General features: G+C 42.0%; 2 protein-coding genes across 8 annotated transcripts; both read left to right on the top strand.

Moving 5' to 3' along the window:
* The first annotated feature begins 1,498 nt into the window (after nucleotides 1–1,498).
* On the top strand, nucleotides 1,499–13,645 carry LOC116400864 (uncharacterized). 6 transcript variants are annotated; one of them, XM_031878957.1, is made up of 7 exons: nucleotides 1,499–1,629; nucleotides 3,546–4,467; nucleotides 6,180–6,500; nucleotides 7,833–7,913; nucleotides 11,497–11,569; nucleotides 12,154–12,200; nucleotides 12,297–13,645. In XM_031878957.1, the coding sequence occupies exons 3-7, from the start codon at nucleotides 6,227–6,229 to the stop codon at nucleotides 12,893–12,895; spliced, it is 1,074 nt and encodes a 357-aa protein (XP_031734817.1). In that variant the 5' UTR covers nucleotides 1,499–1,629; nucleotides 3,546–4,467; nucleotides 6,180–6,226; the 3' UTR covers nucleotides 12,896–13,645. The 6 variants fall into 6 exon arrangements, with proteins under 6 accessions (XP_031734817.1, XP_031734814.1, XP_031734818.1 ...); XM_031878954.1 differs by having other exon boundaries at nucleotides 3,400–4,467; XM_031878958.1 differs by lacking the exon at nucleotides 1,499–1,629 and adding an exon at nucleotides 3,212–3,512 and having other exon boundaries at nucleotides 4,381–4,467.
* An 801-nt stretch (nucleotides 13,646–14,446) lies between these two features.
* On the top strand, nucleotides 14,447–16,696 carry c1d (C1D nuclear receptor corepressor). 2 transcript variants are annotated; one of them, XM_031878952.1, is made up of 5 exons: nucleotides 14,447–14,681; nucleotides 14,970–15,111; nucleotides 15,378–15,444; nucleotides 15,726–15,781; nucleotides 15,880–16,696. In XM_031878952.1, exons 2-5 carry the CDS (start codon nucleotides 14,974–14,976, stop codon nucleotides 16,069–16,071), a joined length of 453 nt encoding a protein of 150 aa, XP_031734812.1. In that variant the 5' UTR covers nucleotides 14,447–14,681; nucleotides 14,970–14,973; the 3' UTR covers nucleotides 16,072–16,696. The 2 variants fall into 2 exon arrangements, with proteins under 2 accessions (XP_031734812.1, XP_031734813.1); XM_031878953.1 differs by lacking the exon at nucleotides 14,447–14,681 and adding an exon at nucleotides 14,768–14,774.
* Nucleotides 16,697–19,873: the final 3,177 nt, after the last annotated feature.

Genomic DNA, 19,873 nt, shown 5'->3' with positions numbered 1-19,873 from the left:
GTGACGTAATGCCGCTTGACGACGACAAAAACAACTCACACCTTAAGGTTTATAGTGTTAGGATACACACAAATGCTATAAATAGTGAATTATTTATGCTAATTTGATCTTTCAAACGGACGATGGCAGTAGAGTACGAAAGAAAAAGAAGAAGAAAAAACTGTTGTTTCAACGTCACTTCCTTGAAGAATCGTTTTTTTTATTCGTTTCCTTTTGTTTGGTTAATTATTTTAATTGTATTTGTTTTGTTGTCGGATTAGGAAGAGGGTGGATCCTTAGTCCACACTCCATATTAGTTGGCGGCGGTAATGCACCCGAAAGCTGTTTGCCAACCGCCATTGACAGCAAAAGAAGAAGAAAAAGAACGTCACTTCCTGTCTTAAAGAAACGTATTGAACTTATTTACACAAGCCAAAAAAAAAAGATTTTTTTTTTTAAAACTGTTTTTCTGCCAGCAAAAAAAAAAAAAAGTTCCAGTTGCTGTGAATTGTCGAAGTCTACTAAAATGAAATGTCCCTCTAATATCTCACCTGTGTGGTCAGGTGCTTGAGAAGATTTCTATTTCTTTTATTGCTCGACAGGCGGTGTAAAAACACACACCTATCTTATCAGATTCCAAAAGTCACTGCAGCCTCCATGATCTCTGTATAATAGACATGAAATGTCCTGTTGAAGTCTGTCCTGGTTAATGAATTATGATGTACGAGACACATGAGGTTCAGGTACTTCTTAAATTTAATGTATAGTGATGTTTGTGTATCCAACTGTACAAGGACTATCACACTGATTATCAACCTCTTGATGTTTGAGTAGCAAGAAGACAAACGGTAGATGTGTATGTGGAATGTAGGCTAATTTAAATATTAACTGTTTTATTGCTGTTACCGTATCAAACCTCCCCTGTACCTTTATAAAGCTAATACATTGTACTGTGATATAACAGCCCTGCAATAAATGTTAAGCTTCCATCCAACATGGATAAACATTAGAAACAGCTCTCAGTATATAACCCAGTAAAGTTCAACAGCACCACAAACTACAGCTGAGCAGCTCAGTTGTTCAGATCCTCTGGTTCTTCACTGTAAAGTACTTTTACAATCAAACCAAATATGACAAATATATATACAATTCTATATACACACACACACAATATGTATATATAAACATTTATTTTAAATGAAAACAAATAACAGCAGGGTTGTTATATTTGGTTTGATTGTAAAGATATTTGACAGTGAAGAACCGGATTAAACTCATTATCAAGACCAGCTGAGGTGGTGATGTCATCAAGTAAGCTGCTGTTTCTATTGCAGAATGACTGAACTGCATCCTCCTGTTCTTGGGAGTTTGGGATCCACACTCCAAAGTACACAAGTCCCTCGGCTTTTGAGAAAGGCCCTTTGTGTTCGTCACATGTCGTCATGAGCTTACAGTTGTTCCTCCCACATTGACTGACACACCTTCTGTTTACTGGCAGCACTACAGCACAGAACGGGTTTCTGCTCTCACGTCTTACTCACAAGTCCTGACTTGGATTTGAAGGTGTGAGGACGCGATGGCTGCGTCTGTCGGTGTCTGCAGACGAAGGTAGAAAGTCTCTTTGACCTCATCTGGATGAGACTTTAACAGGTGAGTGACTTTAACAGGTATCTTTAGACTCTGATGAAGGAGCTCTGCTGACATTTGTTACACAATAAACTTGTAGATGAGAGCGATCAGTTCTTTCAGCACTGATATTTACTCTTTGTATCCGAATTAATTCACTCATATTCTGTCATATGTAACTTTATGGCCAAAGTCTTTTCATGTTCAGTTAAGTCAGATTTTACCATTACCAGGAAACAAGTTTGATTTTAATCTGCGCTGACTCACTGCTGAAATACAGTATGTGTGTCACGGGGTGGTGTGGTGGAACTGGATCCCGAGCAGGTTGAAACGACAATGATCTGGCAGCGAGTGGATGAGGAACCGGGCTAGATATACTGCTGGGTGATGAGTAGTTTGAAGGCAGCTAGGTGGACTGGGCAGGTGAGTTGAATGAGTGCAATCAGGACCAAACGTCTCTGGCACAGCACTCAACTGGTTTGAATCCTACTTGAAGGACCGAGAATACTTTGTGTCTGTAGCTAATGTTACGACCGGCTCGGGAGTCGCGACATATAGGAGGGACACAACACCAAGTTAGGTCAAAAACAACCACAGCTGCCAGTTTATTTACAGGACAAGTAAACTGTAGTGCGCAGATCCGGGTGCCAGGCAGATGAGAGAGCGAGGGCGGAGAAAGGAGGCGCTTTAAACCACATCCAGGTGCCCTCAATCACTCGTTAGGGAGCTGCACCTAGAAGTCAAAAGACACAGAATACACACACGCGCGCACACACACACACACAAGCACAAAAACAACATCATAATTATGCAGACGACACAAATCTACATAACTATCACCGGGGGACTATAATCCCATATAAGGGCTGGGTAATGCATTGAACAAATCAACTGGATGTGCCAGAATGTTCTTCAATGAAACAAAGATTATACAGAAGTCATTGTTTTTGGTACCAAGGACGAATAATTGAAAATCACCGCTCAGCTTCAATCACTGACGTTAAAAACCACCAAGCCAGAAATCTAGGTGTAGTTCTGGATTCAGACCTCAACCTGAACAGCCATATCAAGACAATTACAAAACCAGCCTCCTATCACCTGAAGAATACATCAAGGATTAGAGGACTTATGTCTCAACAGGATTTGTAAAAACTTGTCCGTGCATTTATCTTCAGCAGACTGGACTACTGTAACGGTGTATTTACAGGTCTCTGTAAAAAGTTAATCAGAAAGCTGCAGCTGGAGTCCTCACTAAGACCAGGAGGGTGGATCACATCACTCCAGTTCTGAGGTCTTTGCACTGGCTTCCTGTCCAACAAATAATTGACTTTAAAATCCTGCTGTTGGTTTATAAAGCACTGAATGGTTTAGGGCCAAAATACATCTGTGATCTGCTGCTACCTTATGAACCATCCCGACCCCTGAGGTCGTCAGGGACCGGTCTACTTTCTGTTCCCAGAGTCAGAACTAAACATGGAGAAGCAGCGTTCAGGTTTTTCTGGTCCACATATCTGGAACAAAGTCCAAAAAGCTGCAGGTCTGCTGAGACCCTCAGCTCCTTTAAATCAGGACTAAAGTCTTTTCTGTTTGCTGCCTTTAATTCAACCACATTCAAGATAATACATTTCTGTATTTTATTTCTTACACTGCTTTTTAGTGTTTTAATGAATGTTCCTAATTGTTTTTGAATCTCCTTTTGTCTTATGTTTTGATGCTTTTAATGGTTTTATGTGAAGCACTTTGAATTACCTTGTTGAAATGTGCTGTACAAATAAACTTGCCTTGCCTCTAGAGACCTGGGATCAGACAGGGAACAGGACTCGGACTCTCGGAGGCGGCAGGAACTGAAGGTCGCTGCGGCTTGGCGGAGACGGGAACGGGGGAAAGCTGCGGCCCAGCGGGAGTGGGTAACTGACCTCTCTTCTTCCTCTGTCTCCTAGGTTGAAAAGGCGGTCCATCAACTCAAGGTTGGCCTTCTGGACACTCCGAAGCCCTCCCAAGGCCTGGCGGGTTCCCACAAACTGGTCATAAAGTTGTGGGGCAATGCGCACCAAACGGTGGTCTGCTGAGTCCATTTTTGGCCAGATCATTCTGTCGCGGGGTGGTATGGTGGACCCAAATGCAGACATGACCAGATTGCAGAGTGAAAACATGTTTTAATAAACGTCAACACAAAGGGAAACTTAACAGGGAATCCAAGAATGTGAGGGTGAGAACCGGGCAGGACGAGGCAGGGCAGGCAGACTGGGGAACCGGGAGGATGGACCAAACTGCAGGCAGAGGGGAAACAAGGTGAGAATCACGGTAACAGAACTCAGCATGCAAAAACACTGCGCGGCCAAGAACGAACTGGATCCCGAGTAGGTTGAAACAACAATGATCTGGCAGCGAGTGGATGAGGAACTGGGCTAGATATACTGCTGGGTGAGGAGTAGATTGAAGGCAGCTGGGTGGACTGGGCAGGTGAGTTGAATGAGTGCAATCAGGAGGAAGCCGGGAGGAGACCAGGGCGGAGCCACACACAGACACAGAAACAACACAAAGCCTTATCGTGACAATGTGCACATGTCAGTCTGCTGTTTATTCTCTGACTGATCAAAACGACACACTCCACAGTGAATCGAAGAACAGCTGTTTGTTGTCTTTACCTGGACACAAATTTAGAAAAATTCATGTTTTGATGGCAGAGATTTTAGGAGGCGGGGCTTATGTTGTATTCACTGTGTTCTATTTGTCAGGTTGGTGCGAAGACAAAAAGCTGTTTTTTATTTGCAGGTGTGTGTAACAAACTTCATCTCCTCAAAAATGGACACACTTCCTCAACAACTACAGACAAATATGATGATAAATATGATCTAATAGGTAATAATCTACTCCAATAATGAGCTGCATATGCCCACCATAAAAGTAACGTAAGCATAGCTGGCCAATCAGGAAGTGCAGAGCGGAAAACATGCAGACCGCACAGTGGGCTTAGGAGTGACAGGACCCCTCTGGTAGAGGCTCAGCCTGTGTTTATAGAACTATGGTTACAATATCGTAACCTTCGTTCTGACTCACACAGGCTCCGCCCTCTATTGGACTCTATGGATAGAGTGGGTGGAGCCCAATGAACACACGCCCAGAAGTTAAACTTAATTCGCATTCGCTGTAGTGAAGCCGGCACCAGAAAGTGACGTATTTACGGCCTGGCGTCGTGTGTGAAGGGTCTTTAAGTGGTCACGGGACTTGGTCGTGCACCTCTGAATTTGTGTAACTTGTTGAATGCGCCGCACAGTCACATGACTGTCACAAATAGTTCACAGATTAAAACACTATTTCCATGTCGGAGGATTTTACAAAGAAGGTCAATTCATTTCTAGAAGTTTTAGAAACAGGAAGTGTTAAACATCTACATTATAGGAAATATTTATCAGCTAAATCAAATAGTCTACAGGATATTCAACCTTTGTTTCTTTTAATACATTTAATAGTTATTTCTTCACAGGGTTTATATAAAGGTAATAAAATAGTCCATGAACATTACAGTCATTTAGCAGATGCTTTTATCCAAAGCGACTTACAATTCAGATTCTATCACATTCATACACCGTAGGCACAGCTGTGTGCCTTGCTCAAGGACACATCGACATGCGACTAGCGGAGCCGAGGATCAAACCGCCGATCCTCTGATTGAAGGACGGCCCTGCTCTCCACTTAGCCACAGTTGCCCACCATATATGAGTTTATAGTTCATTACAATCCCTCCTCTTCATTATGGAGGTTGGTTTATGGAGTTTTGCTGGTTTCACTCGTTGTCTTTTTGATTCTTCACAGTTCATTTTGTTTGTTGGTCCTCTGGTGTTTCAGAGAATAATGCAACAAACATCACGTTGAGCATAAATGACTTCATGTGTTCTCGGAGGTCACGCACCATCTGTGGAGGCTCACGCTCCGGTGCCAAGAGCGAGTAGAAACGCTTTAGTCTCCACAGCTCACCTACTTCTTTAGAGCCTAGGTGGCCTCAGCGGAGAAGTGTTGGAACACAACGTTAGATTTATGCAGCAAAACCACTTTGACAGTTTTAGGAAAAACATCATGGTTGGGTTTAAAAAAAGTACCTGAAGTTAAATAAGTTAACAGCTCACTAATTAGGGGCGACTGGATCAGTGGTAGAGCAGGAACGACCTTCAATCAGAGGATCGGTGGTTCGATACCCGGCTCCGCTAGTCCATGTTGATGTGTCCTTTGACTCTTAACCCCAAATAGCTCCTGTAGCTGTGCCCACAGTGTATGAATGTTAGATAGTCCTGGTGGGACCTGTCATCAGTGTATGAATGGGTGTGAGTGGGTGAATGATGACATGTTGAGTTAAAGCACTTTGAGTTGTTGGAGGACTAGAACAGACTATACAAGTACAGTCCATTTACCATCTACTCAAGAACACCGGTCCTGTGTTTGACCCATTCTCCAACCATCACTGTATAAAGTACATCAATAGCTGTGAGTGATCACATGGATGTGTTTAACTTCCTGTATCCACAAAAACAAAGACTCCTACTTGACTTTCCATTGTTTCTGTGGTTCCAACACAGTTTTTCCTTCAGGTGACGAGACAGACAGATTCTAGCAGGGAGCCACGATGACGGCAGTGGACATTTGTGACATTCTGAAGGATTTAAAAGAAGAGGAATTTGAGGAATTCACCTGGCTTCTGCAGCAGCATGACTTCATGAAACCTTACCAAGCTATCAAAGAGTCAAAGCTGGAGAAGGCAAATAGGCTGAAAACTGTGGATCTGATGGTGAAGACCTTTGAACTTCATGGAGCTCTAGAGGTCACCAGGAAGGTTTTACGGAAGATACCCAGAAATGATCTGCTGCAGAGTCTGACAAACACCAGCTCAGGACCAGAAGGTCAGTCACACTTCAGTCATTTGTATTTTCATGCAGTGAGTTAAAATGGGAAACACAGTTCTTGTAATGGAACAGGGTCTTAATCATGAGAAAAGGCTCAGGTGATGTATCTTTATTATTGGACAGATTGTGCTGACGCTACCTGATTCAGTCATCTTTTATTTACTCCTTGGTTTGAGACACTGAGATATTAATGTACTGTGATCAACGTATCCTCATACGGTGGTACAAATTCTGCTCATTACATGAATACAGTAATACAGAAACTACTTAGTTTAGGAAAAGATCATGAACGACTTTTAAGGAAAAGGTGGTGAAATACTTCGTTAGGTACTCAAAGTACAGTAAAGAACGCAGGTTACGTAACTTATAAAACGCTGACTTCTCGTTTCAGAGGCGGAACAAACAGCGGTCTGCTGGGTCAAAAGTCACTGTTTGTTGGACCCATCCACCTTTCACCCTGTGTGGGCTTTTGTGGTCTTTATACTTCCTTGTTCATGATTACGTAGATAACATACGAAATTATTTTGTTGGATATCTCGATAATTATGGCGCATTCTTTTTCATAGGAATAGCTGAGTTACTATGCAGTGAGATGAAATGCTGCTGTTCTGCACATGAGGTTGATGCGTTGATGGAGATTGAACAAAGCGGTAGTATCCTGCACGTTATTGACAGAGAGTTTATGTATTGGGGTCAGGGTTAAATTCAGTTCCCTAAAAGAAAATACCCAACACGCTATTAAAAATGTACAAGTTTCATTTTGTGGAGTTTGAGTGAACATCTTCAGACCTGCAGCAAACACTTTCACTTCTGCAGCTACAGCAGGAAGTTCAGTCCTAACATCTGACGTACACATGGACACACATGTACTGGTTGAAGTGGTTTTGATCCGGAGCCCCCCCCCCCCCTCACACAGGGGTCAAAAACACTGTAGACAGTTGAGACTCCATGTCGGATGAATGTTTGATCGTGGTCGACACAGAGTAGGTGAATGTGTTGGTTGTGATCTCCCAGAGCAGGACGAAGGTCTGTTGTTTGGATGGACTTCATTTCAGAACCATGTGTAATAATTGAATGAAAGAATAATTGGAGCTAGAAATGTAGAATAGTTTGTGGAGCTACAGCTGTGTTGACAATGTCCCACAGCGATTACACTCCGACTAATCGTCTATCCCAGACACAATGATGTAACCTACAGTACATAACACAGAAACATGTTTTAAACCTGAAAAATGAAGATAAACTAATTACCAATCAGGGTTTGAAGATAAGAAATAGGTAATAAATCAACGTGATGAAATAACACATACTGTAACTTCTCTCACACAGAGGATGCTGATGCTGGAGAGACTTTAGAGAACAGAGGAACATCCGCCTGTCAGAGCAAAGATAATGCTGCTGTATTCTCTGGTTAGTATGGAAGCCCTGAGAGAAGAAAGTGTGCTAAATGTTTTCAGAAATACCCTCTGTGAGAGACATTATGACTCCAAAGAAGCATTAAATTCAGTTCCCTAAAAGAAAATGACCAACATGACAGTTTGAAGCAAACTTTTCTATGTGGAGGTTTGACTTAGCGAGTGACGCCTGCGTTCATCGGAACAGGTCGATTGCCACAGCTTCAGATAATACGGATACCAAGCCATGGTCAACATAAAAGAGCCTTTCCACAAACTCTAAAGTATCGGCCTCATGCTCCTGAGCACGTTCTCTGATGGCTCTTTGCAGCCCGTTGATAGCCATAGCAGGAGATGGCCCGTTGCCAAAAGGCGATGGCCTTCCTCCGCTACTCAACAACTTCCTTGTTGATGTTGAGGTCCTTGTGTCATTAAAAACAGAAACAAGTTGTAAAAAGACAGCACGGAGGGATTTGTTGAGGTCAGGACCTGTAAAGAGGCATTGAGGGAGACACCAAAGTCATGGCAGCTTGATTCAAAGGTTTTGTGCGAGCTGGAACCCAAACGTTGGGAGATACCAGCACTCCTCATCTTCTCTCAGTGGTGGTGCTACTTCCTCACGTCCGTTGACAAAGATCTTCTCCATGAATGCTACATACTGTTCCTGCATCTCACGTTTCTGTTGTTTTCAGGCTTATCGTAGAGATGCAAAGCATTGGACTACCTGCACTTAGTTGTTCTGCAAAGACTGGCGTGGTTCTTTCAATGACAGTGTTAACCCAACTGTTAAGGTGGTCTCTGTAGACGTTTGGGTCCTTTATCTCAAAGAAGACGATGTCTTCACTGACGGAGCCAGGTTGTTGTCACGCTCAGTTAGATTGAATACCATCTGTCCCAGCATCCTCTTAGCTCCCTTGCCTGGCTGTTAAAGTACTGCTGTGTCTCCTTGACGTACATGAAGCTTGTTCAGTGTTTAGAAAAATGTAATAGCAATCTTTGTTCAGCATGATGGTCTTGAAAGTGTTGACTCTCAGCTTATGTACATTACTCAGGCACACCTCTCCTATTACTACCCAGCCCGGGTCGATCCGTGCTGGAAGGACGTCTCTTCTGAGTAGCAGGAGTAGTTCAGCTTCTGGGGTCCAGTTCTGGGATGGGCCTGGCAATGTGATGGAGATGTGGCTGATGTAGGCTGGTGCTTGGTGTTTAATTACTGTTCAATTAGTGGTGAGAGAGATTTGAGAACTCTGTAGTCCAGTGACTCGATCTGGAATCCTTCTGTCTTCTTGCCAGAAGTTTCTACGACGCCAAAGAAAGTTCTGAGGTAGAATGAGAATGGTTTGCTCTCCAGTCTGAACAGTTTGAAGAGCTCTGGTCCAGCTAATGAGCTCTCAACATCCAGAATTACAAAGGCTTTGACAGCCAAGCTCTTGAAACCCTTGGGGTATATTTCTGAGGGGCAGATCTTTGAGCATGAGCAGGTCCACTGACCTGGACCAGAAACTTCTGTGCAGCTTGTTCTAACAACAGCCACGTTAAAATGATCTTCTCCCTCGCCGCCATTCTCTTGTGAAGGTGAAGGAGCCTTGATGGACCAGGATGCATGGCTGCATCATGAAAGGTGCTGTCACATTCAAAGCACTTCACAGAGGACTTGCAGATTTGGCGAGGTGGGAGATTGAAGAACAGCACCTGAAACATGTCCCTTTCTCCTCGAGGAAGGCTTTCCTGTCGTCGAGGAGTTGTTTTATGAATGTTGTGTATTGTTTAGAGTAGATGGGACTTTTTGTGTAATGGGAGGTTGTTGCCACGCTTGTCATTGGTTGCACTGACTGGGTGAACTCAAGTGGGTTTGTTGGTGATATTTTGGATTTATATCTTTAGGTTGGAGCATGCTGACGTGCTGCGGTAGGCGTGTTCTCTCACTTCCGGTTGACAGTGCATCTGTTTTTCTGATACGTACTTTAGCTGCTTTAGCTTAACCAAGTTAATTGTGTCATATTCTTCATTACAGAGCCTAATTATCCGTTTTACATTTAAACTTTCGTTAGTTCTGCTGAAGCACTCAAATCTCTCTCCCTCTTCTGGTGAATTCTTCTTTTCGTTTCACTGAAGCGTGATGGTTTTATGACAGTTTCCCATTTCTTTACACAGTCCTTTGCATTTGAACACGGCAAAGTCTTTTGAGTCTCAGGGTTGGGTAGTAGAGGGCAGACAAGGCAGTGCTCCATAGTGTGGTCTGCTTCTCCACATTCACAGGTGGTTGGGCCAGTCTTGTAGCCCCATCTGACCAGAGCAGCTTTTGATTGTCCCGTTTTTGTTCTGAGGCGGTTTAGTGTTTTCCATTGAGCCCATGTTACTTCTGGGCCAGGGGGAAGGTTTTCAGTGGGGGGTGTTCCCATGACAGTTGGAGGACGGTCATTCTCATTCCCTCCAGAGTTGGATTCTGGTTTCTTCCCGAGACTTTGTGAGGAGCTGGACATGGCTGAGAAAGCTTCTTCTTGATTTTAGCCGTTGGGCCGGAGGGGGACATCCATGCAGGAGATGGCGTTCATCACTAGTAGATTTTGTTTTCTCGATTCGGCTGGCAACTTCCCATCTAGTATCAGCAGAGTCAATGCCAGCGAGGAGGTGAAGGTTGCTTGTGTTGGTGGGTTTCAAGCAGCCAGTGACCTCTTCTGGTGAATTCTCGCTAAATCCAAGACTTTACATGTTGTCCAGTACTGCTAACGTTAGCTACCGTACTTTAGCTTAGCAGTTAGCACTCTTTCTCTCTCTCGGTGTGTCACATGTTCAGCTATTCCTCTGCCTCCTTTAGGTATAATGGTACATGTTATAAGTGTAGTGTGTTGGCTGAGTGAATTAGAAGCACAGCTCTGCACCATGGAAGCTCAGTCATTAGCTACTAAAGTTAGCCCACCGTAAACCAGTTTACTACGGTTCCTTTAATGCCAATCAAAGGTTCTAGTCTCTGTAACAGGATGTAATGATCAATGGTGTTGAACACAGCTTTAAGGTCTAGCAAGACCAGAACAGAGACGAGTCCTTTGTCTGATCAATCAGAAGGTCATTAGTTATTTCACCAGAGCTGTCTCTGTGCTATGATGCTCTCTAAATCCTGACTGAAAGTCCTCAAATATACTATCGTTACGTAGAAAGTCACACAACTGATTCACGACTGCTTTCTCAAGGGTCTTAGAGAGGAAGGGAAGGTTAGAGATCGGTCTATAGTTCTACACCTATGGAGAGTGGGCTTCTTAAGAAGAGGTTTGATTACAGCTACTCTGAAGGACTGTGGTACATGGCCTGTTAGTAAAGACAGGTTGATCAGATCTAGTAAAGACGTGCTGAGTTTGAAAGAGAACTGAAAAAGAAAAGAAGCTCATGGACCAATCAGGAAACAGTCCAGTACATGAAGGAGAAGATCAGAGAGAATGTGTCTCCAGAGAAAAGCATCAATCTGTTCCACTGTCTGAATGAACTGAATGATGGTTCTCTAGTGGAGCAGATCCAACAGTCCCTGAGTTCAGGACGTCTCTCCACTGATGAACTGTCTCCTGCTCAGTGGTCAGCTCTGATCTTCATCTCATTGTCATCAGGAAAACATCTGGACATGTTGGCCCTGAAGAACCTGAGGCTGGTGCCAGCGGTCAAAGCCTCCAACAAAGCTCTGTAAGTACCCAGATAACTGCCTTTAAAGCTTTGTCACATGAGCAGAGTAGTTCTCAGCTAATGAAAGTCTTCTGTTGACAGATTTAATAAACAAATTGATTAGTTGATCAATTGAAAAACATGCAAATTGTTTCTTCAGTTTCATTGCAACTACACAGATTAATGCAGCTTTGAAATTAAAAGGAATTCACTTTGTTGTTCATTTAAGACTAAAAGTTATTAGAGATTAGGATCCATTAATCACTGTTATGTTCCAGTGATACACACAATAAAAGACTCTAATCCTCAATTGTTCAATTTATAAACTCAGAAATGTTGTATTTTACATTGAAGAAGAAGAAAGAACAGTATTGTGTTCGACTTTATCACTAACTCTCCTTCAGGTTGAGTGGCTGTAATCTGTCAGAGAGAAGAAAAAAGAGATGATGGTTTGCTTTGGGAAATGGTGGACAGAAAATGTAAATAAATAGAATTTGCATTTATTTTGTGTTGAGGTTCGTTACGTTTCTATAAGATACGTTTGATATATGATGAAGATCAATGATGATGATGAAGCTTCATTCTGACTCTGTTTCTTCCTCCAGGGTTGAACCTGCTGGAGATCAGAGGCTGAAACCTGATCTGAGGAAGTGTGAGTGTTCACTTTGATTCATGAAGTCTCAAATAAACCCATCAGCTGTGTTTGATGATGAACTGATGCTGTTTCATGTCTCCTTCTCTCCTTCAGATTCCTGTGCACTCACAATCGACACAAACACAGTGAACAGAAACCTCAAACTGTCTCGCAACAACAGGAAGGTGACACGTGTGTTAAATAAGATTCAGTCATATCCTGATCATCCAGACAGGTTTGACTCCTGTCCTCAGCTGCTGTGTGAAACTGGTCTGACTGGTCACTGTTACTGGGAGGTCGAGTGGAGAGGAAGAGTTGAAATATCAGTGAGTTACAGAGGAATCAGAAGGAAAGGAGAAGGTGAAGACTGTAGGTTTGGAGAGAACGATCAGTCCTGGAGTCTGGAGTGCTCTGATGATGATGGTTACTCTGTCCTTCACAATAAGACGAGAACACCCATCTCCTCCTCCTCCTCCTCCTCCTCCTCCTCCTCCTCCTCCTCCTCCCCCTCCTCCTCATCCCCCCGCCCCTCTGGTAGAGTAGCAGTGTATGTGGACTATCCTGCTGGCTCTCTGTCCTTCTACAGAGTCTCCTCTGACGCACTGATCCACCTCCACACCTTCAAAACCACATTCACTGAACCTCTTTATCCTGGGTTTGGGTCCAGGTCCTGGTTCAAGTTTGTTTCCTCAGTGTCTCTGTGTTCTGTGTAGGAGGGAGAGTCTCCTCCTCTGTAAAAACTCACACTGCTGACGATCAGATTCAGATCAATAGAACAAAATATAATCAACAAATAAATCACTTTTATATATTATTATGGAGAAAACAATCAACCTTTATTGATCCCTCGGTGAAATTCATAAATGAATGCATAAAAAATCACCTTCAAAATAAAAGCACAGGATTTATTTTAATTTTTTTATAGGCAAAGGCCTGCAACCCACTGAAAACGAGTCCACGGCCCACTTTTGGGTCGCGACCCACCAGTTGAGAATCACTGCCTTAGAATGAGCAAAAGTGATGATTGTGTAATTGATGAAAATACTAGAAATCTTTGTGTTTCATGAACTTCAGGTTGGGCTCTGATGTTTCCGTTTTCATCACTTTGTTCACTCGAGAGGACAAAATCATTCCAAAGACATCCTCATGAAGCTGAATTCAGCCTTTGTAGAATCAAGAGTGCGTTCCCCTCCACTGGGACAAGAGTAGGAATATGTCTTCAGTCAGCTTTAAAGCTCAGTTATGGAGTTGAGCTTTACTTTACTGTCACATTTTATTTTCTCAGTAAAAACAAGTAGATTCTATTGTTTCAGATAAAATCAGTTTCCACACATTTATGCAAATAGATCATCACAAACATGTAACTTTAGACAAATGTACAAATCATTTGACTTTGTAGAAATGTGATTCCAGTTCATCTGAATGTGATGTGAAATATAAAGCAGTGACATATTTAACCAGAATCAGGTGATTGTTTGACTGAATATGTGACTGCTGTTACTCAGGTATTACTACTACTACTAGCTACTACTGCTACTGCTACAGCTATTACTGCTACCATCAATATTATTACTACCACTACTACTATTACTTATACTACAACTGCTACTACTACTACTGCTATTCATGCTACTACCAGTAGTAATACTACTACAGCTATTAGTATGACTGCTACTAGTACTACTACTACAGCTATTAGTATGACTGCTACTAGTACTACTACTACTGCTATTACTGCTACTTCTTCTACTGCCATTACTTTTACTACTACTACTACTGTTATATTAAATACTACGACCACTACTACAGCTATTACTATGACTGCTGATACTACTACTTCTACTACTTCTTCTTCTAATTACCAATACTTATACTACTAATAATACTTCTACTACAACTACAACTTCTACTAATACAAATATCACTACTGATGAAATTTTTTAAGCCACAGAAACCGTTCGAATATTAAAATGTTCAGCTCTTTCAGGAGAGGGGTGATACGACTTTTCATATTTGTAATCTTTAAACTTTTTGAATTATTAAGCTATTTGCAATTTTATTTTGAAAGGGATCTCTATGGAGAAAATCTTCAAATCCTGTTAAACTTCTTCAACTTTCAAAGCCTTCTTCTTCCTCATACTTTCAGCTACAGACACCATAGTGAGACATTTCAACTAGAAGGGTTTTCAGCAGTGCAGTTTAAATGCTTTCAGGCTTCAACATTTTTCAGACGGGTAGTCTCCCATTTCTTAATTTTCAGCAATTTTTTTACGATTCATTTCAGCTTTCAGCATTCCAACGCATTTTCAGCAGGAATGCATTTTCTAGTTGTTATTTTTATCCTTTAGAACAGTGATGAAACTTGTACTCTGAAACCGCACACTCCGGTACAGTCGGTGGCGGTATGCGCCAATTCAAGTTGGTTGCGATCTGCCAAACAAATTAGAGAAGAAGAAGAACGTCACTTCCTGTTAGCTAAAGTGTGTTGCGTGCTGAAAGGTAAGACCACAGTCTATATGGGTGAAACAGAAATAAACAACGTTAAATATCGTCAGATTCCGTTTCCATTGAACTCGTATTGCAGTTTAAGAAGTTATGTGTTTATTTACAACTGTCGCTTATTTTCTGCTCACGTAAACGTTCGCCGGTTGTCCTGTTAGCAGCATGTGCGAAGCTATCTTACTAGCCACCTAGCTAACATTACAGATTTCAATGGCAGCTTTTTCTGTGACAACAAACTTATCTAGCTGCATAACATTGTGTGACCACCGTTGTATTGTTCTACAGGAACATGGCAGCGGACAGCAGGACGGAGGACTACCCTCATGAGATAGACGAGCAGCTCACAGGCTTCGACTCCTCTGTGTCTTCTGTTAAAACTATGTTGGAGAAGTTGATGTCGATGCCCAGGAATGACCTGCTGCAGAAGGTAGGATGAAGACCTGTCTCTCTGTCTGTCTCTCTTTCTCTGTCTGTCTGTCTCTAGAATAATATTAAATTAACTAACTAAACAGTTGTGCAAAGATTTCTCATAACATTTTATGCTTGGGTGTACCCAGCAGTCTGTGCTGAACAGTAAACCACTGCATTGTTTTTATTTCTGGTTTGTTTATTATTATCTGAGGTATTTTTGCAAGTCAAGGACTTTGATATGTTGTATAAAACTGGTGCTGATTAAATCTGGTTTATTGACAGCTGGACCCTTTGGATCAAGCCAAGCTGGATCTGATGTCTGCCTACACCCTCAATTCATTGTTCTGGAGTAAGTCTTTGTCTGGATTCACTTTGAATATTTCGTGGTTTTGGGGATATATAAATTTAAGGCAGGTGGCCCTGAGTTTGCTAGTTTAAATTAAGTTGACTCTCTCCTGTATGAAAGTAAGCTGCTTCTATTTGGGTTTATTTGTCTGCACTGGCACTAAATTCTATTTTATTTAGACTTTACTGCCAGCCAAAGGATTTGTGAAACCCAGTAAACTACTTTCATTTTTATATATTATTCATTTTCCTCCATTGACTTGTAGTCTTTGTTCTTGTTCACAGTGTACTTGGTCACACAAGGAGTGAATCCCAGAGAACATGGAATCAAGCAGGAATTGGTGTGTATGTTTTCTCTGCATTGTCTTCAACATGTTCACATTCTCTCTATTTATTTGCATTAGTGTAATTCTAAATGTCACCACTCTGTGTTCTTCAGGAGCGAATACGGACCTACATGAACAAAGTGAAGGAGATCACGGACAGGAAGAAAGCGGCCCGTCTGGATAAAGGCGCTGCTGCACGCTTCCTGAAGCACGCTTTCTACGATCCTAAAGAAAAAGACTCGAGAAAGAAAGCAGCAGACGCGACGTCTGACGCGTCGCAGTCGAAGCGTCCGAAGCAGAGCTGAAGTTCAGGAGCAGCTGTTCAGTCTCGTCCCACGGCTTCTTAAAACCTCTTTTTTGAGGCACAACAAAAACTTTGTTCACAAGGTGACAAAGAGACTTCACTGGTTGAGTTACATGAGACACAACAAGAAGAGTTTTGTGTTTCTCATCAGTGAAACAGTCTGATTGTAGCCGTCGTCTACGACACAACATCCCAGCTTTAGCTGAACAAATTCCTGCTTCAGAATTTAATAGATTCAAGGCTGTTTTTATTTTGTACAATATTTCATATTTGAGTTGTTGCGTAAATCTTCTTCAGGGTTCCATAACCATGAAATGTTATGTTTCATTGAGAAATGTGAACAAAAAAGTGTTTCCCTCTACAGGTATTAATACAACATTGTTTGATTCTTCTTACAGATGAAAGAGAAACGTAAACTTCTTTTTCTTAAAAGTGATTCTGTGAATCTTTTTTTAGATGTTTTTACACACGTGCCATCTGTCAAACATGTACTGATTAACAATGTTTGTTGGTGATGAATCTTTATTAGGATCGACCTCTGCATAAAAATACTCACCAAACATCACGTTTCAGTTATTCATTTTTATCTCCTGTTGTACAATATAATGCCCCCAAAAAGAAGGTAAAACAGTTCAGTGTAAACGTTCTCACATTGTGAGACGTCACAGCAGGAGCACAGGTGTGAATAATAACATTAGTGGGTTATGCTGCTTCAGTTCACTTGACGACATCGTTAGTTTTATTAGTAACACCTGAGTTTCCTTCTGACAGTCTTTTGTTTCTCTACGGTTTTAGAAGAACGGTTTTGTTCCCAGAAGTGTATGCTAATGAAATTACAAAGAAAAATAATTATAATTTGTTACAGTTAACAGTAAATGTCTCCTACAGGTTTAACTAGTGAACCATCTAACTAATAAAACTAGTTTTTGCCTCTAAAAAGTGCTGGTTAGACTCTGACTGGTTCACTAATATCTAGAGACAGGCTACTCTGGTTATGTGAAGACATTTTATTTACGGCCTACCTGTAGACTCTTTTAGCAGCAGCCATTTTGAAATGTCCCTGCAGGTTAAACGCAGGTGGAGTTGATGGAATGAATGGCTCTGGTACATTAAGGGCTTGGTGTTGTCCATGCTGGCTGTGACACGGAATGCAACAGGATACATTTTGCCGTTACCAGTGGAAGCCGAGGATGTTTAAAAAAAACTGTCACCACTGTAACATTTGTAGACACTTGTATTATATGTCCTTTCATTCCATAGAACAGGTCATGTATTTCACGTATGTGTAGAACAGATTCAGTCTTGCTGATCTGACAAAGCACAGAGGGGAGGCACACAGTACCTCTGCCTCACTGAAGGGGGCGTGCGAGAGCCCACGGGTCGGGTTCATGCTTGTAGTTCCGTTACTCTTCTTCTACACTTCTCTTCTTCTTATATTTTGCTTTGACTGCAAACATTGAAGATTAAATATCTAAGCTTTAACAATCCTCAAAAAACAGGGAAATATGACCAAATCAACAGCAATCCAGCGTCGGACAGGTAAAGTAACCTTGTATGTTGTTCTCTTTATAAATCCGTGGTTGTTACACAGATTTTCGCGGGTGGCGCCCGCGAGCGCTCCGCTCCTGGTGCAATCAAATATGTACCTTACCTGTGTGCGTGTGTGTGTAAAGAATGCTGATATGAAATATGAAAAACAACCAGTAGTCAATGTGCAGGCTGCCAATTGAATGGTGATTTAAGATGCTCTATATTGGGGTCATATATTTGTAAATCTGACTCTGAAAGAGTCAGTGCCTCACCAGCCACGAACGTCACCGCACGTCACTGCTTAATTCTCATTTCGAATTGTCAGAATCGATTCTGCCCCAAGCTGAATGTATTTGAGGACGCTGATTGGCTAAATTGTATGTCACATATTTATATCTTTAACCAGCAATTGGCTGAACTGCTTCATAGCCCCGCCTCTTTGGGGCAGTTTCTCCAGCCCCCAGAGCTGCTGAGACGTGCACGCGGAGAGGACGTGCAGGAAAAGCATATATCTACCGCAGATATCATATGTTGGACATATTACTGGGTGATTCCATGTTTCAAAAACACAAATATTGACAATTTGTATAGTTTATTATTATTTTATTTTATTTGTTGTGGCTCAAGGTGGGGCGGCGCCCTAGCGCCCTCTATTGACCAGCCGCCACTGAATGTGATATGTTGCAGCAAAGTGCGGTCCATTCATATTCACACCATTTCAAGCCCTCAGTCTCTCACACTCAACCCTTAAACAGCTGACGTCAGTGAAGCTGAGGGTTCAGGCGTTAAGGTCTTGGGGGGACCTTATGATTGGACCTGATAAACAACAGCGTCACAATGACGAGTCCGCATGTTATTGGTTGTTCAGTGCTGGATGTGATCTCTGACAGTCTTCAGGGAAAAAGACTTGTATTTTTATAGAGTAGAGCTGTTTTGTCCTGAACGGTAAGACATGTAGAGTAATGTATATAAGAAGTTGCATGCATATATGTATATAAGAGAGATGTGTCTTTCATGAACTATGTATATGTGTCCTACTAAACAGCGTAACTTAATTCATGGTAACAATTTGGATCGGTCCCTGTGGGGTTCAAACCTGTGACCTTTTGATTACAGAACGGCCTCACACACACACTGCTGTACAGCTGCATGGCTGCTCAGTATAAGCGTGGGCCGCAATGAGACTTCCTTTTATAAAAACCCAACGTCACGTTTGATAAAGACACCCGTACTGCTTCCTCTCTGTAACTCCCTCTGGACAGCAGAGATCTTCATCTCACTGCGTCCCTCTAATCAAGCCCAGGAAACAGAGAGCCAGTGAATTACTTTCTCAGGAATGTATCTTTTCATTCTTTTCATCATCTTTCCTTTTCTCATCCTCCCTGTAGCAGCGTCCAAAAAAATGACATTTTGTTTAGCCAAACCACCCTCCTCCATCCTTTTACTTTTTTCCACCAAGTTGTTGTTTCTAACTGTTCAAAGACGTGTCACACTGATGAACAGCCCCGTCTGCATATTGGAAAAATATGGATTTTTCCACTTTTTTTCCACCCCTCCCTTCTGTAACGTTGGCCTTCCGAGGACCTCTTCCCCACATGTGCTCAGTATGAAGGAGTTAGGTCACTGCGGCAGCACATTTGAACAAACAAACTCTGAAACCGTGCGCCCTAACAAGCTCCAAACGCTGGTTTGTCCCGCGGATGTTTATTTATGCTGTTTGTGGTGAGGAAGTTTATATTATGTGGAGCGAAAAGGCATCGGACCAAACGACCTCCTCCGGCAAGACGACGGTAGAAGCCTTCAGACTTCTCCATCTCCTAAAATGGAAGAAACAGACGGACGAGCGCTTCTCTTGTTGCTATTTCAGTGATTTAACCTCAAAGAAATTACATTTAATCACAAAATCATTTTCTGGAGTTTGAATATATCTTTTCTAAGTTGGAGCACCTCATAGACTCTTTATTTATTTATTTATTGGTTTATTTGGTAGATACAGTGCATGTTAATATAACATCACTGTAACAGAGTTAAAGAGGATTATTTCTCATCAGTAGTCTCTGGACAGATGTTACAAAGTCAGCATGCCGCCATCTTGCCTATAGAAGTTATGTGTCTTACTGAGTAACAGGAATAAACCAGAAACATATTTCTCACTCTCTTTGATAGCATTTGGTGGTTAATAACCCGTTAGCAGTGGAAACCAAAGTGCTGATCTAATAACTGTTGAAACAAATCAGGAAGAAGTCGATAGTGTTCGGTCCATTAGACCATAA

The sequence above is a fragment of the Anarrhichthys ocellatus genome, unplaced genomic scaffold, assembly GCF_004355925.1.
Source record: "Anarrhichthys ocellatus isolate YVR2014 unplaced genomic scaffold, GSC_Weel_1.0 scaffold212, whole genome shotgun sequence".
NCBI lineage: Eukaryota > Metazoa > Chordata > Actinopteri > Perciformes > Anarhichadidae > Anarrhichthys > Anarrhichthys ocellatus.
The sequence above is the reverse complement of the archived record's forward strand: the minus strand, read 5'-3'. Positions and strand labels throughout refer to the sequence as shown.

What these genes read in the sequence shown, in the direction of transcription:
- LOC116400864 (XM_031878957.1), top strand. Translation starts at nt 6,227, where the DNA reads ATGACGGCAGTGGACATTTGTGACATTCTGAAGGATTTAAAAGAAGAG. An exon ending in CACCAGCTCAGGACCAGAAG is followed by an intron (nt 6,501 to 7,832) that starts GTCAGTCACACT and finishes TCTCTCACACAG; the next exon opens with AGGATGCTGATGCTGGAGAG. An exon ending in AAAGCCTCCAACAAAGCTCT is followed by an intron (nt 11,570 to 12,153) that starts GTAAGTACCCAG and finishes TTCTTCCTCCAG; the next exon opens with GGTTGAACCTGCTGGAGATC.
- c1d (XM_031878952.1), top strand. Translation starts at nt 14,974, where the DNA reads ATGGCAGCGGACAGCAGGACGGAGGACTACCCTCATGAGATAGACGAG. An exon ending in GGAATGACCTGCTGCAGAAG is followed by an intron (nt 15,112 to 15,377) that starts GTAGGATGAAGA and finishes GTTTATTGACAG; the next exon opens with CTGGACCCTTTGGATCAAGC. An exon ending in ATGGAATCAAGCAGGAATTG is followed by an intron (nt 15,782 to 15,879) that starts GTGTGTATGTTT and finishes TGTGTTCTTCAG; the next exon opens with GAGCGAATACGGACCTACAT.